The sequence below is a fragment of the Jatropha curcas genome, chromosome 1 (genome assembly GCF_041381405.1).
Source record: "Jatropha curcas cultivar XTBG-Jc1 chromosome 1, XTBG_Jcur_1.0, whole genome shotgun sequence".
Taxonomy (NCBI): domain Eukaryota; kingdom Viridiplantae; phylum Streptophyta; class Magnoliopsida; order Malpighiales; family Euphorbiaceae; genus Jatropha; species Jatropha curcas.
The window spans coordinates 32,443,159-32,468,793 of record NC_143151.1 but is presented as its reverse complement, the minus strand read 5'-3'; the positions used below and the strand labels follow the sequence as shown (position 1 = coordinate 32,468,793).

The following is a 25,635-nucleotide window of genomic DNA, read 5'->3' as shown; positions in this document are numbered from 1 at the left end:
TATATATATATATATATATATATATATATATATATATATATATATATAGTTGCACATTTCTTAGCTACAGGTTACCATACCATATTTGCGATATAATTATTTTTTTGAAATTGATTTGTCTAAACTGGGTCCATGATCCTACATATGAAATAAACTAAGAAAATATGAATTTTTATTAAAATTAGAATATTTCTGACTACATACTGAAAAAAATTTCTATTTTTATTGGTTTAATCAATGAATGGAGCCATGGATCTGCTTTAGGTAAATGTAATCATCGGTTTATTGAGCAAAATTAGTTGTTTTAATAGTCCGTTGTTTGAGTAGCTAGTAGCTATTTGAGTAAGTAGTAGTTGTTTAAGTAGTTTTTCATAAAATGCTAAAAATTAAATGTTACGGGATTCACTTTTTATAAAATGTTACCTCAATCTTTAAAAATTAATTTAAACGTCATATTACCAAATACTATAAAAATAACATTTAGTATCCTTAAAATGATAAAAGCACTTAAAAAGTTATTTTCGAACACGATCCTCATCTCTAATTTATGATTATTTAATAATAGCTTTCGTTTTCTCAAAGAAGATAAAAGAATATTTATCTATGCTGAATGTACGTGTCTCTCATATATCCAGCTAATGATAAACTATAATAAATTTTCTTTAAAAAACAAATTATGATAAATCTTAAAAACAAATAATAATAAGGAATCATAGAAACTACATGTCACTAGCTGTGATGGATACTTTATCCTGAAAAGTAACCAACCCCAAGTCTTCATACACATGTATCATATTTTTGTATATATAAGTTCTCCATCAAGGTTGTTTCAAGCTCCATTGTGGGTGGTTTTCTTTGTTGCCTCTCTATTCATTCGCTTTTATTGTATCTTCTTCTTCTTCTATCCTCTCATCCATGGCTGAAGGTGTAGAGCAAATACTTCAAGCTCAGAAAGATACGCATGCAAGGCATGAAAATGAAAGGATGATGAGAAAAGATGATGATAATGATGATAATTCAAGTAATACCGTATCAACTTCTTCAACATCAGATTTAGCAGATGACGACGACGACGATGATGATGATGCATCATCACCAACCTCAACCTTACTTTCTCCATCTTCAAATTCCAATAATGGTCCTTTGTTTCAGTTATCTGACCTCATGTCCCATTTACCCATCAAGTAAGTATATATGTAAACAATTAATTAACTTGAAAATTATTTGGTTTAATCTGCTTTTTCAATATTGTTTGTATATACTTAGAATTTATCTTTATTGCTACGCAGAAGAGGATTATCAAAGTATTATCAAGGCAAGTCTCAGTCTTTTACATCTTTATCAATAGTAACAAGCATTGAAGATCTTCCAAAAAAGGAAAGTCCTTGCAGAAGAAAAATGAGGGCATCTAAAAGTTTTGGAAATGGATTAGATGCTTACAAACCTTATACACTTCCAAAACCTATCATATCAAAGAAGGTCTCACGAAGTTCCTTGTCATCTTCATTTTTTCCAGGTAGAAGAGGCAATAGTTTTCTAAATAACAGCAGACCTCCTCTAGCTCCAATACTAAAGAGGTTTTAATCAGTAGAGTTATGTATATTATATATATCTTGAGTTATGTATATTATATATTTCTTGAGTTGCTTCACTTGATGTAGAACAAATTTTTTTGACTGTACATGAAAATCTTAATGAGAGAGTGGTATATTATTTCTCTCTTTTCCTTTTTCTTCTGAAAACAGTACACAGAGTTTGCATGTATCTTTCTTAAGTTACTAAATCGCTATATGTTCATTGCTAAAAGGATCGTGAAATATAATTAGTAATCAAAATTGTTGATTCCATAAAATATATGTTCTAGCTTTAGAGAAAATTCTTATGAAATAACATCAATTAATAATTTAACAATTTGTTTTCTTCTCTATCAGATCAAATCTTCTAATCATAAGCTATACTTTTTAAAGCTACAATTAAAAACTTTATCTTCATATTTCCATAATATATATATATATATATATATATATATACTTGTTGCAAATGGAATCCACTTCATATCCATTACTTATTCTAATTAAATGATAGAAACCCTAATAATTGGCTGAGGACAGAATTAAAAATATGGAGATGATGGATTGTTGATCAGAGTCAATACATCAATTAGTTCCTACATAACAAGCTCTTTAATTGAGTCAATACATCAATTAGTTCCTACATAACAAGCTCTTTAATTAAGTCTACAGTTACAGCTAAACATCAATCTAAAGATAGCTTTCAAGTGGGAATTAAGAAGCTGTAAAATGAAACAACAGAGAAAGCTGTTTCACTGTATTGCAGCAGGAGAAGCAGGTTGAGAAGGCTAATAATAATCATGGAGATGCAATTGTTCGATTCCGGATTCTGCTTGATCGCCTTAATGGAGTTGCTACCATCACATTATTGACTTCTTCATCCTGCTTCAACACAAAAGAAAGAAGAAAAAATATAAAATTGTTATATATTTCCCAGGCTAAAATTAAAAATTGGTTCTCAAAAATGCATTAAACTAGGGAAGTTCAATTTTTTGTCAAATACCTGTTTCTTGGCAATTTTCCTTTTATCAGAATATGAAGGGAAATACATGTTTGAAATGTCTGAGAAAGCTGGCTGCAGACGGACAGGAACTGAATTAGCCTTACTGCTTATGCCCTTCTCCATGGAAACAGAGTGACTGCTTACTTCACTCTCTATAATCCTACTTTTGATGCCACAGTTCCTAAGAGAGATGCTCATCTCTTCTACCACAAGCTCACCAAGCAACTCGATAGACGGTGGTGCTCGGCTTTCATATGTTTGTTTGGAATCTTCTTCTTCTTCCAGTGAATTCATGGAAGAGTTGGAATTAGCAAATGAAACAGGATCAACAGTTTGCTTAACTTCTTTGTTAGCTATAACTGAGCTGCATTTCTCTGGTATCTTAGAGTCAATATAAGAATCAGCAACTGGATAAGCACCCTTTCTTGCAATTCTGTTCTTTCTGAAGTGAAGACCCAATACAAGAGATGCAAAAATTGAGGAAAACAAAGAGAACCCAAAAACAGCTTTTATAATTGATTCAGTTTCCATGTGTTTGATAATTCCTTCCTTTTCTGTACCTTCTTCTGCTTCATCAATGGCAATTTCATGCTCGTTTTTATCTTCAGTGATGTTCCCAATTTCCACCATTTCTCTGTTAAAGATTTCTTCTTTGATTTCATATTCATCATTTGATACAATTGTTAAAGGTATTTCAACAACTCCTACAGATTCCAATGCTTGCAATTCAGAATTTGCAGCAATTTCATCTGAAATCCCCATTTCAAGATCAATACAATCTGCAACTTCCCCTTGCATCTCAAGATCTTCATTCTCTCCTCCTCCATTAAGTTGATTTTCAACCACTTGTAAAACTTTGCTTTCTTCAACTTTTACATCTACAATTTCGTTCAACTCACTCTGGTCAGCAATTTCTCCACCTTGTATCACAAGATCTTCACTTTTTCCTCCTTCATTAAGTTCATTTTCAACCATTTCTAGAACTTTGCTTTCTTCACTTTTTATATCTACCATTTCATTCAGCTCATTTCGATATTCTGCTTCGTCGTCTACTTCTCCTCCTCCTCCTCCTATATTTACATCTTCAATCATCTCATCTTTCTTAATCCCATCTATATCAACAAAACCCATTTTACATTTCCCATTCTTCACAAATTCATACACATGATCTTGTATCTTGCGATATCCATCCTTAAGACCCACAACAGCTTGTACGACAGGCGAAGGTGTAGGGGAGTTCATAGAAGAAATATAGGAAGTGGAAATCACTAAAATAGCCAACAATATCAAAACTTTTAGTACTCCTTTTAAATTCCAACTCCTTTCCTCATCAAATTCATCATCACTCTCATCAATCTCTTCAAATTCTTTATTCAAATCGGCTTCTTTAGAACAAAAAGCCAAAGAACCACAAGAACTAGCCAAATCAACTTCAATTTCATCAATGCCTTTCTCGATTTCCACAGAACCATTGTCACTAATGGTTAACCTATCTTTGCCTTGTTTGGCCTGATTTTCTCTTTTAAGCAATATTGCTTGGCGTCTATTGGGGTTATAGCGGAGAAATTTAGGCCTTGGAGAGAGATAATTTGTTACTGGGTCGTAAGGCCTTGGTGACAAATCATAAACAAGAGCATTTTTCTCTTTTTCATCAAAATCGGTACTAGAAGAAGTTTTGGAACCAAGACTTGAGGCTTTTTGGAGGGGCTTTGAATCAAGATTTGGGGTCTTTTGTAAAGAGTTATCTAGAGACTCGTTCCTTTCAGCTAATATTTTCTTTCTGGGAGGATTGAATTTTGAAGCTGCGGAAACTGTAGGTGACATAAAGTGCTTTGTTGATGTCGATCTGTTTAAGTTTTGGACAGTCAGACCCATTTCTTGATGGCTTTGCTCATTCTCATCAGTGTTACCTATATAAACTAATAAGAAAAAGAAGAATTCAATTTTCTTGGTATAAAAATGGAAGGAAATTTCTTGCCTACACCCAGATTAAATCAAGAGTTCCAGCAAAAGGTCTAATTTTCATTTAAAGCTAACAGAATAAATAAATAATTAATTAATAAAAGAAAATCCTATCTCAGATTCTTAAATCTTTTCTCTTTAGTTGTTTTCTAATTTTTCCTGCAAACCAAACAGAAAAAAAGAAAAGGAAAGAAACAGAAAAGAGACGTACCTTTTGTGACTGAGTGGGGCTTGTCTGGAGTCGATGATGATGAAACACTCTTATCAGAACCATCCATTTTCTTTATTGGCTTCAATGCAGCAACAAGGATTTGTCTAGTTAATATTTTTTTTTTTTTCTTCTCTAGTTTATCTTTGGGAGGGTGAGAATAGAACAGGCGATCACAGCAAATGAGTTGATCGAAATGACCGTTGGAAGGGGATTGTTTTTGAAAACTATACTATTTATTTGAAATTTGAAATTCTAGTTCTCTAGACCGTTGCAGGGCGTCAGTTTGTAACGGCTAGTTTTTGAGAGCGTTATTGGGCTTATTGCTTATCTTCGGCCGACAATTGGCTTCTGATGAGGCCAGGCTGGGCCCAAGATACAATATCCAATATCCAAAAAATATGTTAACAAAAAGAATAAAAAGAATTTCAAATTTTTAATCACATGCCAATATCTAAACGTATTGTTTTCATTTAAAAAAGAAATAAAACTTGCATCCGAATTTATATTTACAATCATTGAAATCTAAGTCCCTAAACTGGAAAAATTAATTTCAAATGTTATGCAAAACTACCCTTTTTTTTATTTTTCCTCTAGAAAACAATTATAGTTCAGACATTAAAAAATTTATTCAAATCAATATTAGCTTTCAAATCTTTATTACTAATGAATAATCCTATTTGAGCATATGTTTAATTTATTATAAATGATTTTCTCATTTTGTTTATTGAAATATCAAAAACATAATCAACAAATCACTAAGCAAATAACGTGAATAAAAAAAAAAAAAGCTAAAAATAATCAAGAAATCGCTTAGAAAAATAAAATCAAATCTTTATGACTAATGAATAATCCTATTTGAGCATGTGTTTAATTTATTATAAATGATTTTCTCATTTTTTTTATTGAAATATCAAAAAAATAATCAACAAATGACTAAGCAAATAACGTGAAAAAAAAAAAAAAGCTAAAAATAAGCAAAAAATCGCTTAAAAAAATAAGATGGCCCATGCAGGTCTCGAACCTGCGACCTTCGCGTTATTAGCACGACGCTCTAACCAACTGAGCTAATAGGCCAAGTTACTAATTATTGAAAAACGTTATTATTTAAAAGCAAATAAATAAATAAAAGCTTCAAAATAAAAATAAAAATAGTACAACAAGATAACTTATGATATATAAAAATAAAGTTGTTTTGATTGAAATTAAGGATAAAAACTTTAACAATTCCTCACTACTCTTATATTTGTTTTGATTTGTTCAACGAGCACCATGCAGCTTTCTTAAAATTAATTGAGATCAATCCACCAATAAAATATAAAGAATTCAAGCATAATAATATATATATGACAGAACCAAAAAAAAAAAAAATTGCCGGTTGCAAGTAATAATTACAATAATGTTTAAGCACTGATCAGTGCTTAGCACATGAGATCAGAAGCCTGAGTTTTATTAACAAAAAAATAAAAAAACATGATTAAGGCCATCCTCTCAATGCCCTATGCCACACTCCAAGATGGTCAAACGTGGACTTTTTCAAAACAGATTTAGTTTGGAATTAAGGTTTAATTATTGATAATTAAGTAACTTTATTGTTAATGTTATTGCTAAAAAATATTATAAAAGAGATTTTCGTATTTTCTATATTTTATTTGGAACAAATAATTTATAATTAATCAAACTTATATAAATTTAATATAATGTGTGAAATCTTACGAGAATATCAAAATAAATAAATAATTAAATTGAAATGGCCAATATTTTTTTTAATACATGTTTTCCAGATTCCAAGTCTCAAATTTGAAAGCACTAGCAACTAATGCTAGATTTATATTCACTAATCTAGGGTTAGTATTAAATTGTAAATTAATTAATATAGGATCTATATTAATACATTATAATAAGCATAATTTTTTAATGCTAGGGAAGATTAGCAGTAGATTAGGATGACGAAAGCAAAAACCGTTTGAACCAATTAAACCAAACACATTATAGCTCCAAAGTCTCGTAGGAAGAGATTCCTATAAACAACACTATTAGAAAATGAATTTTCAGTGTTTGAATCAGAAGAGACATAATTGTTAATTAGTGAGGGAATCACTTGTTTTAGTTATTCACAACGTCTCTTTTTCTCTGTTCAAATACCAGGAAGATGCTTCTCGGCATTTTCCTTAGAAGCGTGTGAGGGGCATATTAGACATATCAAAACTTACATTTACTTTTGTTTAGGATAATTAATTTTTTATTTCAATCAAAATTACTACCACATCCTCCTATTATTTGGCAAAATAACATATTTTTTGCTTCTTCTCAAAAAAAAAAAAAAAAAAACTAAAAGAAACTAATAATTTATATACCAGATTTTGAAAAATTTAAAGATTTTTCATTTTAAGGATTGGAGAAACTTGAAAAATATATTTAAAAGAAAAGTACAACATTCCATCCATTGCCAATAAAATGGGACAGGGTTGTGATTAGAAGTACAGGGGAGGGCAATGTTGGGATCATAAATTATTGTCTGAGGATGGGACCATGGTACACAAAGAGACCTTATCCTCACGCTCCACGAAAAATGTTTATCATGGATGATGTTATGTAGGGCATGTGCTCCAAATAAAATAATAATTTAATAAATAAATAAATGTTAAAAATTTGACGCAATTATCAAAATTGCCCCTCCCGTCATCATTATGCCTTTTTCTTTTCTTTTAAAATTTTAGAGCTAAAACTATGTGCGGTGAGGGTAAAGCATGGGAAATGAAAGGAATGATGATGCAAACTCTCACAGATTTCAAGTGTTAATTACCAAAAAACCCATCCATCAATCATATCAAAGACATAAACATAGTCTTTTATGTCCATGAACCACGTTTGTATTCCCTGCAGTTCTTGGTTATTTTCTAGTTTCCACCTAATGAATTTCCTTCAAGAGATACATTGGGTGGATCCTTACCATATATTCAAAATTAAATTATTATTATTTTTAATTGGTTAGGAGTGCAAAATGGCTGAAAGAATATGTAATTGAACGTTAAAAATTAAAATCATTCTATTTCATTAAAACCAAAAATTGAAGGGTAAAAAAAGAATTAAATGCTTTAGTAATGATTTAACCAGCCACTAGAAGTTGAGAAGAGCAAGACTAGGTCCATAAATGTCATCATTGTACATTGCTCGCATATACTATTAGTACAAACTATGATGAACTTCTGAAATTTCTTGGATTTGTTGAAAGGAGGACATTGAATCTTGTTTTTAATCTCAATATAGTCAGTTTCTTTTTTTAGAAAGATATCAATGGTGGATATTTTGCCCTTATTCTTAGCATGGAAATGCAAGAGTAACCCAAGATTTTAAATTTTGCAAGTCCTGAAACATTTGCTGGTGGGACTTTAATGATTGAGACTATTTCAGTGAAATTTTAGTTTTGTGGAAGAAACTGAAGAATTACTGTCGAATAGAATGATAATGAGTGAGCTTAATAAAACTATAGGAACTTCATAAAAAGATGCATTTTTCCAAACTTATATTGCTTTCAGCTTCTACATTCAAATCACTTTCTGCAGGTTAGGCTCTCTTCACTAATATAATCTGTCAAAGACCTAAACTTTCATCAACATAAGAACATGACCGCTGCATTCTAACACTGCTTATGCTATTCCTTGCGGCCATTATTTCATTAAGGGAAAGCTTTTTCTTTGGCCCTAGCTCTGGCCGTTGCTTCGGAGCACTGTAAGACCTTAATTTTGCCTTAAAGGATTGTGTGTTCGCCATATAATTAGGGAAGTTCGAATAAGGCCTAAAATAGCTGTCTCCACAAACACTTTTGGCTGGTGTAGCCGGGGCATTAGACCGGACAGAGTTTGAAAACCTTGGCGTACTTTGCGCAGTTGAGAACCTGCATTCCTCACCAGTGAGGTACCAATCGAAATCTTGATGATATTTGCAATCCGGTATGGAGATTCGAGCTGGAATTGGACACGGAAGAGGCGATGACATTGCATGATAAGGGAATTCTTCATCACATTCTGATAATGCAGCAGTCATTCTTCGAGATCTTGATCTTGGCTTGTATGTGTCAATTTCAACTATTTTAGGACTTCTATCAAATGCATTCATTTCATAGGATGCAGATAGTCTCTTGCTATGGTATTCACTTCTTGTATCATCAAATCTTTCCTGCAAATGAAGAAGTTTCAGAAGTGAGCGAGACCAATTATTTTTCGACATAGATAAAGATTGGAAAGCATATAAATTGGTTCTTACAATGGATTTTCGTGGCCGGTTTTCATGTTGAAATCTATTCTCTTTGTTTGCAGAACGACAAGCTCGCTGGGTTCGAACAGCAGTTTGGGCTCTTATTAGAGCTTGCATACTGTGAAGAGTTGCAGCTGCTCGCTTTCGGACCAAATAGCCCCTAACAAGTGCCTGTATCTTAACTAATCCTTTTAAAGCTCGAAGAGCTTTTCGAGCCTGAGATTGTTAATTGTTAAACCAAAATTAAACTCATTAGAAATTTTAAAGGGTTAAACCCTCAAAAACATATTGCAAATGCAGAACAATAAACATATGAAACCAATTTTAACCAAATTTACAATTGAAAAAGAAAACACTAGTTAGAAGTAGGAATTAGCAATCATTGCCTAATTGATGTACTAAAATGGAGAAGAACCTAAAAGCCATAGTCTCAGCTCAAAAGGCAGAAGTTTCAAATTCAAATTTTTTAACCAGGAATGAGGGGACCAAAACAAAACAGGAAAAGGTTCAAGTTTTTGGCAAACAAGTCAAAAATAAAGGTGAAAACATATATACCTTTCATTGACCAAGTCCTGTTTCATTACCATTTAAATGTGCAGAGCACTTCCAGGAAACAAAACAAAAGCAAGTTGTTAACTAAAAAGTTCAGAAAAGAAAAAAACTGATATAGGGACTGACATATTAGCATTTGAATCTGTGTTTCCAGCTTTTGAGTGGAGACATGGGACTAAAATTTAAGAAAAGTAACTAAAGCCAAAAAGCTTATATTTCTCCATCTCAAAAGCAAAATGTACTGTTTCATTCATTGCTCTTGGTATTATGTTTACAGCTTTTAAGAGCAGACATAAAAGCAAGGATCAAGGGGAGAAAAAACATTTGTACCCATTTCTACTTCATTGTAAAATACTGCAAACAGAACTGACATATTCATAAACATTTCATTGCAGAACAATAAACAACGCACAAATCTAACCAAGCAGAACAGGAACTGCAAAAAATCTAAAATTACCCATATCAGAAAATCAACTTTTAAAATTAAATCTTAACTCCAAGCAATAAACAAAAAGATTGAAAATTGCGAATACTTCAAAATCCTCTTACCAGATAACCTCTAAAGACAGTTTGAACTTTGATTGCAGCCCATTTCTCTCTTCCTCCACCAAACAGAGTTCCTCTGCCATGGCTAGTCAATCTCACTACTGCCACCGCAGCCTGGGCTGCAGCCACCGCCGCATCGGCAGCTGCAGCAGTGGCAGCTGCCACCGCTATTGCATGCTTATTCTGCTCTCTTTCGCTCTCACCAAGGTAGGATCTGAGCCAAGCAGCATCCTTCATCTCCGGAATCTGTGGAATCACATAACTGTCCCTTCCTGGTTTGCCAAAGCTCCATCTTCTTTTCTCTTTCTTGTCATTTGAAACTGAACTTGAACTATCACCGCCACCATAACCATTCTCTTTTTCCTTCTCTTTATCTTTCTTCATCCCTAACAAACCTTTTATCCACCTTGTAGCTTTACCCATCTCGTTAGATCTCTTGTAGCTTCAATAATATTAAAAATACAAGAAATGCATTGAAAATCAAAGAACAAGAAAAATGATCCTTTGCAATTTTTAAAGAAAAAGAACGTGGAGCACTGAATCAAAGAACTCAAGTGAGTGGTGGGTTACTGTGTTTTGAAGTGATAGAAGTAGACACTGGACAGAGAATATAAGAGCATCAAATGAATAGCTAGCTTAGAGAGAGAAAGAAAACAAAATGTATGTTTCAAAAACTGAAAACAAGAACCCAAATGCGGGTTTATAGAGGAAACGTTAAAAAAAGGAAAAAAAAAAAAAAAGAGAAAAGAAAAAAGAAAAGAAAAGCACTGCAAAATCTTTAGAATCTTTACAGGTTGCAAGTAGAGAAGTGAAGAGAACAGTGTGATAACAGTATCAAATACCTTAAAAAATAGTTAAAGATTAGGTTTTTTTTCGTGTTCTTTTGAAAGGAAAATCTGACACAGCCTCGTGAAGAACTGTATTACAAGACAAAACTATGTCACAGAAAGACAAGGAGATCTAGACTGAAGAAAATTTAAATTAAATACTATAAAAACAACAATTTAGGATTAAAGAATTTTAAAAATCATAAAAAAAAGTAGAAAAAAAGATAAAAACTTACCCAACTAAACTTCGGCTGTTCAAAATCAAAAGGCGCCGAATTTTTTGCAAACCTACAAAGGAAATGTAACCCCCACTAAAAATTTTCTCACTTTCCTTGACTAGAAAATGTTTCAATACACAAATCCACTCTCTCTCTCTAACTTTCTGGAGCAACGTGTACAGTACTAAACATACCCATTAGGCCAGTGCCCCCTGACCATCCCGTGAATCTCTAACTTTCAAAACCCATTTGAGTACTTTTACCTTCTCTCTCTCTAGTTCTAATTTCAAAGCGAAAACTAAAAGTACCACTTATTATTTTTATTTTTTCTAAAGGATGAGGCATTCAGGAAGAAAGCCACTGAAGAGGGATGCTTTTTGAAGTTTCTTTTTGTCCCAAAGAATAAGCCAAATAGAAAAGCTGAGACTTCTCTTTCTCTGCTGGGTAAGAGAAGATCTTTCTTATATGATTTGTGGCTCAGTCTCCCTGCTGTGGGTTCTGCAGAGAAAATCTTTCAGTTTTGTAGTGATTCAGATCAAAAAGTGAGCGAGTGCTTTTGCCAATGGGGGTTATGAGTTTTGACTATGCAGATTTTGAATCTTTTTTGGTAAATTTAAATAAAGAGACAATGATGGTCATTAAGAGGAGAGAGAAACGAGCTGTTATTTGGTCTTCAAAGCCATTAATATTTCCTGATTCTTGGGATATTAAAATCAGTTGCTATAGTTTTGGCATGCATAGCAATGGTAGACATAGATGGATTAACCTATGGAATATTGACAGTTGTATATTAAATTTTGATTATGTATTTGAAATTTTGAATGGAAAAAAAAAAAATCAAATCTTGACACTTGACAGTATATATATATATATATATATATATATATATATATATATATATATATATATTTATGTAACAAAATGGTAATAGAAATTTATAGACGATGTTGATGGAATGGAAGTAACTTGAGAGGAAGGAAAGTTGGTGAAATTTTTGGACCAGAGCCTTCAATTTCTTCTATTGTGCTTGCGTGAGGGAAATTTAAAAAGCGACACAAACAATATACATTTATGTTTTCCATTTTAAAATATGGCCAAGACGTATAAAATTTTATCTTAATCCCAAATTCCATAATAATTTGAAAAATGAACTTCAAAATGATCACTTAATTGATTTCCAAGAATAGTCATATATATATTTTTTGTATATATGTAGGAGATCTAATAAACAATATTACACAAAAAGTAATAGTTATCTCGTTTGAATAATATTAAATTGTTGATAATAACTTTTACGGTGGAGAATATTTCGAGACATTTCATTCGCTTTATTTTCTTGAAACGTGAGAAAATCAATTAGATTACACCTAATTAGCTCAAAAATAATTTTATTACTCATAGTGGAAGAACATATTTCTACATTATTTGTATTTTTATGTTCTAAAAATTTATCTTGATATGTTAGTATTCAATATCCTATTTATCTCTTATTTTTATTCGATAAATTTATTAGTCAAAAGATTAATTAATATCTCCGGGCAAATTTTACTTATATGATCACAGGTTTGAATTTTGAAGTTACGCTGTGAAGTGACATATGATTATGAAGACACCACCCTGTGAAAGAAAAGAAAAGAGAAATATACATTTTTCTTTCTTTCTTCACAATATTTTTTGATTTTCTAATAAAGATTCACTATTTGTGAAGTTCTCAAGTCAACGAAGAGCTCAATTTGTGGCATGAATATTTCAGTCAAAAAAATTAATGTTAATTGATTTGAAAAGTTCAGAGACTGAACCTTTACGTGAGCAAAATCAATGCAGACAAGTCAATTACTACTACAAGGATGGAAAAAAAAAAATGGTAGAGTGAGTGAGTGACAGTTTGAAAATTGAATTTTATTCTTTGGCTATTTAAGAACTGTTGCGACCAGTGAGAAATGCAAATTTAGGTTTGGCTTGGCAAGTAGACCAACTAGCCTCTCGCCCTCTGCAATATGAAGCAATCTTAAAATTATATCGGAATGAGAAATTTAAAACGTTTCTAAATTTGAAACGATTTCTGGAAACGGGTCGGGATTCCTGCGGTTACATGCGCAACTCTACTACACTGCAAATATGAAGCACTGTGCAGTAAGCAGTGCCGTAACGGAACATTTCTGCCAAAGCACCAGCAAGCTAAGGTAAAACAGAGCATGCCAAAGTACCAGAGCTAGCTGTTGACCATCATTTTTCGGTACAACTGTCAAAAACTTACCAGCGGCATCATTTTATGTAAAATTGCATTTTCTTTTTGTTTGAAAACTTTATTTTATTAATATAAAATTAATTTTCCATCAACACATTCGAATCAAATCCGGTCAAACCCAGTTTAAATATATAAATCAAACTAATGAAAATATTAATTTTTTAAAATATTTATTTCTATCTTATGTTTTTGTTTCCAGTAGAGCTATAGACTCGATCTAAGTAAATCAATCACATATCTTTTTATGAAATAGATTCTATTTTGTCTTAAACATATTAATGGGGTAGCCGTTTCACTAAATTGGTAAAACAATTATGATCAAAACGACTTAAACTAAAAACTTCTGGCTTCTTATTTATCATGTAAATGAAAAGATCAATTACACCACTACTTAATCGACAATATAAACTATTTTTTAATCATTTATCAATTAATTCTTAATATCAATTCTTCGTGGTTTAGCTAAGTTAACTATCAATTGAAATTCAACATTTAGAATTTAACGGATAATCATGAGTCTCTCTTTTTTTGTTATTAACAATTTTAAATGACACATTATCACATATAATATTCCAAATTAGGTGGCCATTATGATCAAGGGAAATTACTTTCTTAACCTGGGTCAACAGTCACATTTATGGACAAAATCAATAACAGTAAAAATTTATTAAAAAGTGTTCCGACTTTATCATTTTTTTCTTAGTATATGATCAGAAATACCCTCATTTCAATAAAAAAATCTTATTTTTATTGATTTGGTATATGAATAGTTCTACGTAAAATTTTAACCAAATTTATAATTGACTCGTAGAAAATAATATTGAAAATGATTATGTATTTTTTTTTCTCTTGGGCCCAGTAGTTTCCGGTCACCACCAAAATGGGCTCAAAGGCCGTAGAAAGTGAGGTTTAGTTACCAATTTTTCCACGAATATATTGAACTTTTGAAACTAATAAGAACACTAAATTATAGCATTTCAAATTTAAATTGGGGTAAAAATAATGATAAAAGGCTATTCATGTTGCCAACCACTATTTTTTATTGTGAAAAAAAATATATTAGTGGCTAATAATTGATATATTTTTTTGTTAACATTATTATGGGTGGTGATGGGCGTGACACGTGTGCCCAAGGTGGTTTAAACACAAAAATTAAACTTAAACCCCAAACAGCCACGTGTCATTCACACGGTAATTCAACATATTTCTGTTATGCTCCTTACAAGCCACGTTATATAAAAAAAGAGTTCACGACGGTCTGATGGAATTAAGGTCGAGCAATTCTGGATTTTTAACCTGTAATGGAATAAAATTGATTCATTTTGAGCAAATTTGAATAATTTTTCAGAAATTTAGTTACCAATCAATTCGAGTATATAAAACTATTTGATTTGATTAGCATATATAACTAATCAATTTAGTTTTAAGTTCAAAATAATTTATTCGATTTGAAATAATCGAATTTAAAATTAAATCAAATCAATCTAATTAATTTTTTCATATATATATATATATATATATATTTTCCTATATAAAATAACTGAGATATATTTTTTTTAATTAGAAATATATATATTTTTAATTAGAGACCTCTAGTTTGCCTTGAGAATAGAGTGCACTAAACATTTAAGAGGGTGTGATTTGTTCTCTCCGTGAATTTAATTTACCACATAAACTTAGTAGTGGTATTAATCCACAAAACATCTCAAAAATCCACCAATACAACTGAAAACCGACTTTTTTTTTTCTTTTCCCTTTTTGATTTGGATTTTAACAGTAAAAAATAATAATATAATAATATAAAAATCATCAAAACACAGCTCCAAAAAGGGCCGATACGGATACGCCTGTCTCCGATTAAAATATCCGCGGAAAAATCATATCCTCTCTCTTTCTCGACTTTTTTTCTCTCTCTAGAAAATCCTCTCCGACCTCGCCAACCAATCGAGCCCTTGTCCAGGTCTCTCTCTCTCTCTCTCCATTCTAGATTTTTCCTTTTCTGTTTATTGTGTTTGTTAGGGTTCTTGATTTTTGATTTCGTTGATTTTACCTTTAGTTTTCTCGGGAATTGCGGCTTCTTTTATTGCATAGAATGGAAATTTGGGGGTTCTACTGTTCGTTGAATTCTACAATTATTAAATTTTGATACAATTCTTTGCTCGCCTCTTTCTTTCGGTTCGTTTGGGTTTAGGGTTTGTTTAGGTTTTTTGGACTTTTGGGTGCCGAGATGGTGAGTTCGGAGGATTCAAGTGCAGCCCGGCCGCCGAAGCAATTCGGCGTTACGAAACCTTTATCAATGGCGGGTCCCACCGAGGCTGATTTGCAGAGAACCCGCGAATTGGAGAAGGTATATATTTTCTTTGTTTGCCTCACTTTACCTTACTGAGAAAGGTATTTTATTTTTGAAGTTCTGATTTATCCTTTGTTGCCTTGTGTTATGGAAGTTATTAAGTGATGCTGGGCTTTATGAGAGCAAAGAGGAGGCCACCAAGAGAGGGGAAGTTCTTTCTCGGATTGGACAGGTAAATAAAGGGCTGTTCCTTGTTATTTGATTATGTATTTTGTTTTCCTGGTACACTGATAGTTTTTATTGACAAGAAGTTTTGACTAAATATCTTAACCTTTTGGTAGTGGTTTTCTACTGCTGTAGCTTTTGCATCGAGACTTTAGATGGTAGGACTTGAAATGGGGTTAAAAATATATAGATTTTTTTTTTTTGAATGAATATCACGGACGAAATCTTGTTTAAGGTTGAATTCAATTTGGTGTTTTCTTGTCCATCATAATCTGTAGCTATACAGTTCTAATTACAAGCTCAAGGTGTGTAAAATGTGTCAAAGCCACAATTTTCTTATTAATGTTTTGCGAAATCCAAATTGTCATAAGGTCTTGGTTTTCTGGTTTTGTTCAACATTGAAAAAGTATTGTGGTCCTTGATACTTGACAAGGACTATGATCAAGGAGTTCTAACAGTAAAGTGTTTAAGTAGACTCTGGGGGTTTGTGTAGATTGACTTTGCAGTTCGCTGTCATGACTCAATGACGATGAGATTTCGTAACTTGAAATATGGTGTTTATAAATTCTGAGGAGCTTATTTTATGTCAATTTGCTCTAAGATTAGGCAGAATCTTGAGTAATGTCCTTCTAGAAATATTCTTGGTTTTATCGGTAATCTATTCAAGATCAGAGAATTGGAAGTTAAACAATTGAAAGTTACTTGACCGTGTGATATTAAAAATTGATGCTTGGTGAAATGTGGAGAGTTGATATTGCTTCATTATTGCCCATGTAATTTCAAATTTTTTATTGTTGATGTTAACAATAGTTTAGTGACTCGATGACTCAAAGTTCCTTCTTTCTTGTTTTTCTTGGTTTTGTTAACTTGAAGCTACTTAGCATGCTAATGACCAGGCAACCTCAGCCAGTCAAACTTCCTTATATTTGTCTAGTTTTTATTTAGTTATTTACTTTTTTTTATATATTTATACTACCTTCCAAAGTTTTCTTAGCTTCTGTGCATCTTTGTCAGATTGTAAAAGATTGGGTGAAGCAACTTACTCGCTTGAGGGGGTACACTGATCAAATGGTGGAGGATGCTAATGCTCTTATTTTTACTTTTGGTTCTTATAGGCTTGGGGTATGTTTTCAACTTACCGTTTCTTATATACTAAGAGCTTTCTCCTTATGTTGTGGATGAATGTTTGATTATTTTTTTGTTTTTGACTTGTTTGCACTGCTTTTATTGTGAAATGATTTGTGTTATCTATGAGATCTGCTCAAGTTTAAAAGTTGGCAGGTACATGGTCCTGGAGCTGACATCGATACAATATGTGTTGGGCCGTCTTATGTCAATAGGGAGGTAAATGCTAAGTTCAAGCTAAATTCTCTAATTGATTTTCATATCTCCAATTATACCAATTATGTTTTTAATTATTGGTGCTTTATCAGGAAGACTTCTTCTTTGTATTGCACAACATTTTGGCTGAAATGGAAGAAGTTACAGAGCTACAACCAGTTCCGGATGCTCATGTCCCTGTGATGAAATTCAAGTTTGATGGAATATCAATTGATCTTCTGTATGCAAGCATCTCACTTTTGGTGGTGCCAGAGGCAAGTCTTGATCACTTTCTTTGAACATGCGATATCATGATGCTCTCCAAGCTTTTATTGAAATCAGTGAATATGAGTTTTGTATCTTTCAAATTTCTTGTAATAGTCAATGTATGATAGGTTGCATGGTTTTTGGATGTTGTTTCATTTGTGATCTTTAATTACCAAAACCACCCTATTACAGAGTTTGCATACTGATGTTCATAAATACTCTGATTCATTTGAGTAATGTTTTAGGCAATTGTCTGAATGTCAGCAATTGAGTTTTCTTTCCACTTCTTTTATGTAGTTTATGGACTATTTTTGTTAACGTTTTACTTTTCTTTTACTTCCTGATTGTTTTTGTGTCCAAGATTCTGCTAACTTCTAATTCTAACTTATGGACAGGACTTGGACATCTCTGATGTTTCTATTCTATATGATGTTGATGAGCCAACTGTCCGAAGTCTTAACGGCTGCAGGGTTGCTGATCAAATTCTTAAGCTTGTCCCCAATGTTGAGGTAGAGTGCTTTGTTGGATGATGTTTGATTGCTTTACTAGTTCTTCCTAATACATTTCTAGATGGCAGTTTATTATTGGTCCACTAGATATATTTCCTCATTCTAAATTTGTTTTGAAATTGTAGCATTTTCGCACAACACTCCGTTGTTTGAAGTTTTGGGCTAAAAGACGTGGTGTTTATTCCAATGTTGGTGATTCCTCTCCATTGCTCTTATTTGATTTCTCTCTATTTTTTTTTCTTTTTCTCCCATTTCCCTTATAATAATTTGTCGTCCTGATTCGCTATTTGTTTCCTTGTGTTTTACTTTTCAGGTTACTGGATTTCTTGGTGGTGTAAACTGGGCTCTCCTTGTTGCTCGAGTGTGCCAACTTTATCCTAATGCTGTTCCTAGTATGCTTGTTTCTAGATTTTTCAGGGTTTACACACAGTGGCGTTGGCCAAACCCTGTTATGCTGTGTCCCATTGAAGAGGATGAACTTGGATTTTCTGTTTGGGATCCCCGTAAAAATCCCCGTGACAGAACTCATCACATGCCGATCATAACTCCTGCCTATCCATGCATGAACTCTAGCTACAATGTCTCAACAAGTACTCTACGGGTCATGATGGAGCAGTTCCAGTATGGTAACAAAATCAGTGAGGTAAGAAGGTGGAGTCTTGTACTGGGTATTTTATGGTTGGATACTGATCCATTTTGTACTCTTTGATTCAGGAGATAGAGCTGAATAAAGCGCAATGGAGTACTCTGTTTGAGCCATACTTGTTCTTTGAAAGCTACAAAAACTATCTGCAGGTCGACATAGTTGCAGCTGATGTTGATGACTTGCGTTCTTGGAAAGGCTGGGTGGAATCCCGGTTAAGGCAGTTGACCCTTATGGTAATATTTATTGCATCTAGACATTTCTGTCAATAAAACCAGAATGTTCTGGACCTGATACTGTATGTGCTTTGCAATATATTTTAAAAAGTGATGCCCATTAATTAACATAATTTTCTAATTCATTTCCATTTCATGTTGTGTTAATTACAGATTGAGAGGGACACATATGGGAAATTGCAGTGTCATCCCTACCCTCATGAGTATGTTGATACCTCCAAACCATGTGCTCATTGTGCGTTTTTTATGGGCTTGCAAAGGAAACAGGGGGAAATAATTCAGGAAGGCCAGCAATTTGATATCCGAGGAACGGTTGATGAATTTAGGCATTCCATAAACATGTATATGTTCTGGAAACCAGGAATGGAAATCTATGTTTCTCATGTTCGTAGGAAGCAGATCCCTTCTTATGTTTTCCCGGATGGTTATAAACGTCCTCGACATCTTAGGGTTACTTTGCAACAACAGTCTGACAAATCATGCTGTGAAGATGGTGGTGCTTCGCAGACTGGGTCTGGTGTGAGATGCCTTAAGAGGAAAAAATGTCCCAATGAGGATGTGAAAGATTGCACAACAGATAAGCGGCATTCTATTAGTCCTCAGAGGCGGGATTCAGTTTCTCCCGACATCTTCAGTCACAAGTTTGGTGGCACACCTCCAGAGTGCTTGTCATTTGCTGAAAGGATAGAACGATGCCCCGGTGAAGCTGAGGCGGGATGCACTTCAAATTCATCAAATTCCAGTGTCATCACCTCACTTTCAAGTGAAGTTAGTCCATGTGAAGATATTGGAAATGAATCAATGGCGGGCAGCAGCGAGGGGAACTATGGAAACGGTGATGGGAGTGTTGAAGGAAGTAATAACCCAGGATCTTCTCAAAGTGACTCTGGAGATGCTGATTCCGAGTGTCTTTTGGACAACACTTGTGCAGACGGCAGTGGAGTATTTCGAGATGGATTGCCGTCCGAGTTGGAGGTTTTTTATATAAGCTCCTAGGCTTCTACTTTGCTTTTTCTATTTTATATGTCGTTTTCTTTCATATTATTATATTTCTGATTCCTTAAGAAATATCTTTTGTATTTGCATTATGATTAATTATGAGGCTCTGAGTAGTATTGAATATTTACTTTGTGGTTTCTTGTTTGTTTCTATGTGAAGCCAAACTCCGTGGTTGGAATGTTACTACAACCTGTGGGACGAGTTGATTCAGAAGCCGTGCAGACTTCGGTGTTAAGGCACGTGTCCTGGAATTTTCACGTTCTGCATTTTTAAGCGGTGTTTTGTTTCAAAAATTTTTTTACAATGTTTTTTCTTTATACTGCTCTTTTGGTTGTTTTCTGGTTATTTTAGTAGCAGCAGGTTAGGTTTAACATCAACAGCGTGAGATGTCAGATTTTGTATGAAAAGAAAGTTCTTTCTGTTCATGATGTGGCCTATAAGACAGAAAGCCAGCAGTTTGGGGCAAGTGTTTTGTTAGTTGCTGGCTTGCATATCTTGCGTATTTTTTCAGGAATGCTTGTTAGTATATCTAGCAAAATAGAGATCAACTGGAGCACAACAAAAAGAGCTCTGCTTGATTTAGCCTGGTCATGTATATTATGTGCAATGTTTGCATCAGCAAAGTATTCCTCTTCTTGGACAAGCAGTGAGTTAGCAAGTCTTTAGCTCAGATGTGATGGGGTGATTGGCGATGGCATGTACTTTTTCTTTCTTTCAATTCCTCTCTGCATGTTATGTTCTAGGGTTTGGGAAGGGGGGTTAGGATGCTTAGGCAAAGTGGATTATTGTGCTCTAAGTTATGGAGGGGCTTGAGATGATGGCCAAAGATTGTTTTGAGTGTGCCTTGTCTCAGCTATCTTTTTGTACCTTTGCCTACCATGTAATATTAGAAAAGTTTTAAAGCTAATACTCTCTCTCTCTCTCTCTCTCTCTCTTCCCGTGACACTTGCATACACAGAGACGTCTCATGCTGGTGCGTTTGCTGTACTCTCTAGTGTTTTATATTTTGAGTATTATTTTCAAGCCGAGCTTGAGATGGTTTTTGGCTTCTAGTAAATGGCAATTTGCAATCAAGCATCTTATTTTGCCTACATATGTTTTTTGAGATGCAAATGTAAAGAGTAGGTGATAATTGATCACTGTTCCGGTTGACGAGAACAGCAGTCCCTCTAACTCTAACCGATTAAAAGAAGGCAAAAAAATTAAACAAGTCATGCCTGCTCTTATACTCGGGTAGAGATTAGTTGAGTGGAAAGTGCTTCTAAATTGGAGTTTTTGTTTAGGTGATGGCAAATTGGAGTCTGGAACAAAAGAAAAATCTACTCTGGTTGGGCCAGATAATGAATTGGCTTTCGTTTTCGATGGAGAGGACAAAAGCTGTAGAACTAGATTCTCATGTAGAAACAAGAATGGACCTACACTACACTACACATGGTAATTTAGTTGGGCACCCCATGTTAAACGCAACGCTTTCATGTGCCTAATTGCAAGCCATGAAAGTGACATGCCATGCTCTGTGTGTGTCGTTCGTTCCTGAGTCACACTCGATGAATAGGTGGTGCCACCTTCTCTCTCTGTCTCATTCCATCTGATCTACGCCAACCTGACATCTGCAACCTAACGGAATTATACATGTTAATTGTTTGTTAGGTGCACAAAAATAATAATAATAATAATAAAAATTTTGTTTTGGCTTTAGACATCGAATCTAAGCAAATGTCTTTTCTTTGAAAAAAAAAAAGTAAAAAAAGCAAGTGTCTTTTCACATAAGAAAACGCATTACGAATTATTATTCTGCAGTTTCGCATTTCATTGCGGCAAAGATATAATTATTCTTGAATTCAGAAATATAAAAATAATCATAAAAAATTTAAGGTCAAGCCATGTGAAGATAAAATCGACTATGGGAGTACAAATCAAAATGTTTTTGATGGTAAAAGCATAGATAATATCCATTTTCGGAAGTCAGAAAACATTAAGCACGTGTCATCAAATCTTGATAGTGGCTAAGTGAACCTCACTCGCTCTGTAACAAACCAAACAAAATAAACCAAAGAACCATAAATTTGGATCGCTCGCCTAAAAGAAAGCTCTAAATATCAAAACACAAATTCAAGGATTCATTTTCAACAAATCTTTCTTATTCTTATAATAATAATAATAATAATAATAATAATAATAATAATAATCGAGTCCCCAAAACAATCTCTCTTGTGATCAAGTGTCTCTCGTTTCTTTCCCATCTTCCAAATCTTTGATATACAAATCTTGAGTGTAACAAAGGTGCTTCTTTTTACAAAGATCTTTGGGGATTGGGTTCTTGGTTTCATTTCTTTTTAGTGTCAATGGAGAAGAAGGTGGTAGTGGCTGTGGTCTGTGCGGCCGCTGTGGCTGGGGCTGTTACCGCGGCGGTGGTGATGAGGCGAAAAATGAGGAGGGATGGCAAGTTGGCCAAAGCAATGGAGATAGTGAAGGAATTGAAGGAGCAATGCGCGACCCCTATTGCGAAGTTGAAGCAGGTTGGTGATGCCATGGTTGTGGAGATGCATGCTGGCCTTGCCTCCGAAGGTGGAAGCAAGCTCAAGATGCTTATCAGCTATGTCGACAATTTGCCTACTGGGTATTTCGATTCTTTCTTGTCGATATACATAGTGTGCGCCTATTGATTCATGTATATATATATATATGTATGTATGTATGTATGTTTATGCAAGTATAATATGTTTGTATCAATATATGTATGTGTTATTGAGATCATCGTGACCCAATTTCACGTATTTATTTATGTTTTTTTACATATGGCTCAAATGGATGTCTTTATATATTTGTATTTTAGATCCTTTTCGACTCAAATTGTAAGTGGGTGCTTCTTTTTTAGGTCCATATGAATAGAAATTCCCTTTAAACAATGTTATTTAACTAGAATAATTCATATTTCTTCCAGAGCATACTCGTGAATTTCTTGGTGATTATTTATATTTCATTTGCCAGGATCCAATTATAAATGTGTTTTGTTATTTGTGTCCATAGTTAGAGACTGCATATGAGATCCAATTTGAATTGAATACCTGCGATAATGTTTAATTTAACTCCACGACTTGTACTACATGTGAAAATAAACTATCGAATGTTATTCATGTAAAAGTGTCTCACATTCGGCTCACATACTTGTTGCTCAATCTTAGATTTTATGAATGTATTTTGGTCCTTCTGCACCCTGTTGTTTCATTTCCTGTTCTATTGGATCCTTGCTCAGATTATTTATGGCGTATCAAATGATTGTCCAAATGACTACTGCTCTTACCAATATCATATACGGTTGATCATTAGATTTTGTAGTGTCGGTCTTGGACAAGCATTTTATAAGCTGTCTGTGATTGTGCAACTAAATCTTCAGTTTATCTTCCAAGTAACTTGCTGGATTCAATTTCCTAAATTTGTTGTCGAAGTGTCTTTTGCTACATATGCAAGCAAATGAGAGGAGATACTATAATATGTAAATGGCTAATGTGAATTGACATTAAATTCCTGCTGATGAAAGAACAGCAGGGCAAGTGTGAGTGAATATATTCATTGATGTTGTTTGTTTAGGTAGTCCAGAAAAGATTTTAATTGAGTGAATCCTTTCTGTTTTTCTTAGTGCAGTGATGAGAATGGATTGTTTTATGCACTGGATCTTGGTGGAACAAACTTTCGTGTATTGCGAGTGCATCTGGGGGGTAAGGATGGCCGTCTAGTCAATCAAGAATTTGCAGAGGTGCCTATTCCTCCAAATTTGATGACTGGAACTTCAGATGTAAGTGTTTAATTTTCAAACCATCTTTAATACTTTATGAAACTACCTTTTGCATAAAGTTTCTCAACTCTCAAATACAATTTTGGTTTCAGGCTCTGTTTGACTATATTGCAGCAGAACTAGCAAAATTTGTTGCTCAAGAAGATGAAAAGTTTCAACTCCCTCCGGGTAAAAAGAGGGAATTGGGTTTCACCTTTTCATTTCCTGTTACACAAACATCAATTGCTTCTGGGAACCTGGTTAGGTGGACGAAAGGCTTCTCTATAGATGACGCAGTCAGTCCAAATTTCTCGAGCTCTATTCTACATTTTCTATTATCAAATTTGTTCTTGGTTTTGTATGAAGTGAAATACCATTTCTTTGATAAATTGGATACTATTTTATCATCCGCTTGGAAGCAAAACAAACACTTTCCTTTAGGATATTTACTAATTATGGGAGTGAAGAAATGACTCATCTTGATTTTTGGAAAATAGGTTGGCCAAGATGTGGTGGTGGCATTGACAAAAGCCATGGAAAGAAAGGGTGTTCATATGCACGTGTCAGCTCTGGTAACTTGAAAATTTTTGGTTTTCTTATGAAACTAAAAAGGTTTCTTTGTCGGTGTGTCATTCTTTTCCCAGTCCTGTATTTTTGTCTTGCTTTTATATGTCAATTTGGTATGATTCTCCTCTACCTTATTATTGTTGCAAGCATCAATTTGTTTTTCCAATTTAGATTTATATAATATTGGTACCAGGTCAATGATACAGTTGGAACCCTAGCTGGAGGCAAATACTTCAACAAGGATGTGGTTGCTGCTGTAATCTTAGGTACTGGGACAAATGCTGCTTATGTGGAACGTGCACAAGCAATACCAAAATGGCACGGTGCTCTTCCTGAATCTGGCGAGATGGTAATCAAATTAGCATCTCTTTTGTTTGTTTATTTCAGGCTCTGGCAATAAATTATTAAAGCTCCTGCCCATGTTGGAATTTAGGTTATCAACATGGAGTGGGGTAACTTTAGGTCATCGCATCTTCCACTGACTAAGTATGACCTTGCACTGGATGCTGAAAGTTTAAATCCTGGAGAACAGGTAACTTATGATTTTCATACTGAGTTCTTACAATAACCATGCTTCTAACTAGCACTAGATGATTCTCACAGATCTTTGAAAAGATAATTTCTGGTATGTACTTGGGAGAAATTGTAAGAAGAGTTCTACTTAGGATGGCTGAAGAAGCTTCATTTTTTGGTGATGCTGTTCCACCAAAACTTAGGGTTCCCTTCATTTTGAGGTAACTACAATGGGCATTTTATGTTGAGATTCCAAAATCTTGAGAGACATGAACTTTTATGCTGGGTAAAATAAAAGCTAGCTACATAATATATAAGGTTTGTATGCAACAGACAACTGATTTATGTCAAAATTTATCTCCTACATGTGAACATTCCATGAGAATGTTAGAAAATGTTTAACTTGAAAGTAGTAATTAATCTGAATATCAGGACTTTAGATGGAATTTTGTGCTTCAACCGTTGCAATTTGGAGCCTGTCAAATATTTGAGTTTGTTGGTTGTGGCATCTTGTGACTAATTCTGTCAAGTTGGGTTTAATGCATATTTTCAAATCAATATTGTTTTTTGGCTTTATGTTTATTGTTAGACAAAGCATTCATATGCAATCTACATTGCATTGGAAAATATTTACTTGTCTTTTTTCACACATATGATTGATATTCTTCAATTCCATGCTAATAGAAACTTTTTTGGCTACTGTTGTTAAATAATTTTTTAAAAACAGAAATTTTCATTGATGTGCCCTTCAGCATATATGAATTGAGAGAATGTGGTGTCCTGTTTTTCCCCAGTGATGTAAGAGCTGCTGACCTAGAAAGTGATTGCAAAAACTGATGAGCAATTGGTTTCTGGTTAGTGAAAGGGTGCTCTTTCTTTTTTTTTTTTTTTTTTTTTTT

At 33.6% G+C, this 25,635-nt stretch overlaps 5 protein-coding genes and 1 non-coding gene across 9 annotated transcripts in view; 3 read left to right on the top strand and 3 right to left on the bottom strand.

Moving 5' to 3' along the window:
* The first annotated feature begins 822 nt into the window (after window positions 1-822).
* LOC105631531 (uncharacterized) lies at window positions 823-1,726 on the top strand. Its single transcript, XM_012213678.4, has 2 exons — window positions 823-1,184; window positions 1,290-1,726. Exons 1-2 carry the CDS (start codon window positions 916-918, stop codon window positions 1,582-1,584), a joined length of 564 nt encoding a protein of 187 aa, XP_012069068.1. The 5' UTR covers window positions 823-915; the 3' UTR covers window positions 1,585-1,726.
* Window positions 1,727-2,113: 387 nt separating this feature from the next.
* LOC105631532 (uncharacterized) lies at window positions 2,114-4,961 on the bottom strand. Of its 2 annotated transcripts, none has more exons than XM_089726646.1 (3): window positions 4,748-4,961; window positions 2,575-4,484; window positions 2,114-2,453 (listed from the first exon to the last, which is right to left on the bottom strand). In XM_089726646.1, exons 1-3 carry the CDS (start codon window positions 4,812-4,814, stop codon window positions 2,370-2,372), a joined length of 2,061 nt encoding a protein of 686 aa, XP_089582772.1. In that variant the 5' UTR covers window positions 4,815-4,961; the 3' UTR covers window positions 2,114-2,369. The 2 variants fall into 2 exon arrangements, with proteins under 2 accessions (XP_089582772.1, XP_012069070.1); XM_012213680.4 differs by having other exon boundaries at window positions 2,575-4,493; window positions 4,748-4,958.
* A 786-nt stretch (window positions 4,962-5,747) lies between these two features.
* Window positions 5,748-5,821, bottom strand: TRNAI-AAU (transfer RNA isoleucine (anticodon AAU)). The gene has a single exon. It is a non-coding gene; the product is annotated as a tRNA-Ile (tRNA).
* Window positions 5,822-8,222: 2,401 nt separating this feature from the next.
* Window positions 8,223-11,824, bottom strand: LOC105631533 (protein IQ-domain 26). The gene is made up of 4 exons (XM_012213682.4): window positions 11,163-11,824; window positions 10,103-10,541; window positions 9,011-9,217; window positions 8,223-8,923 (listed from the first exon to the last, which is right to left on the bottom strand). The coding sequence occupies exons 2-4, from the start codon at window positions 10,520-10,522 to the stop codon at window positions 8,339-8,341; spliced, it is 1,212 nt and encodes a 403-aa protein (XP_012069072.2). The 5' UTR covers window positions 10,523-10,541; window positions 11,163-11,824; the 3' UTR covers window positions 8,223-8,338.
* Window positions 11,825-15,199: 3,375 nt separating this feature from the next.
* LOC105631534 (nuclear poly(A) polymerase 4) lies at window positions 15,200-20,788 on the top strand. 3 transcript variants are annotated; one of them, XM_089725274.1, is made up of 13 exons: window positions 15,200-15,352; window positions 15,584-15,739; window positions 15,837-15,914; window positions 16,922-17,029; window positions 17,189-17,251; window positions 17,341-17,502; window positions 17,890-18,003; window positions 18,129-18,191; window positions 18,317-18,646; window positions 18,718-18,882; window positions 19,036-19,857; window positions 20,041-20,117; window positions 20,233-20,788. In XM_089725274.1, the coding sequence occupies exons 2-13, from the start codon at window positions 15,620-15,622 to the stop codon at window positions 20,264-20,266; spliced, it is 2,136 nt and encodes a 711-aa protein (XP_089581400.1). In that variant the 5' UTR covers window positions 15,200-15,352; window positions 15,584-15,619; the 3' UTR covers window positions 20,267-20,788. The 3 variants fall into 3 exon arrangements, with proteins under 3 accessions (XP_089581400.1, XP_037495432.1, XP_089581374.1); XM_037639504.2 differs by having other exon boundaries at window positions 20,041-20,358; XM_089725248.1 differs by having other exon boundaries at window positions 15,207-15,352; window positions 15,595-15,739; window positions 20,041-20,358.
* Window positions 20,789-21,788: 1,000 nt separating this feature from the next.
* The window catches only part of LOC105631535 (hexokinase-1), a 7,633-nt gene continuing 3,786 nt past the window's right edge, over window positions 21,789-25,635 (top strand). The window contains exons 1-7 of the mRNA XM_012213684.4: window positions 21,789-22,501; window positions 23,527-23,677; window positions 23,770-23,952; window positions 24,154-24,228; window positions 24,417-24,572; window positions 24,657-24,755; window positions 24,827-24,957. Of these exons, the coding sequence (XP_012069074.1) occupies window positions 22,227-22,501; window positions 23,527-23,677; window positions 23,770-23,952; window positions 24,154-24,228; window positions 24,417-24,572; window positions 24,657-24,755; window positions 24,827-24,957 (1,070 nt within the window). The 5' untranslated portion in view covers window positions 21,789-22,226. The remainder of the gene's footprint in view (window positions 22,502-23,526; window positions 23,678-23,769; window positions 23,953-24,153; window positions 24,229-24,416; window positions 24,573-24,656; window positions 24,756-24,826; window positions 24,958-25,635) is intronic.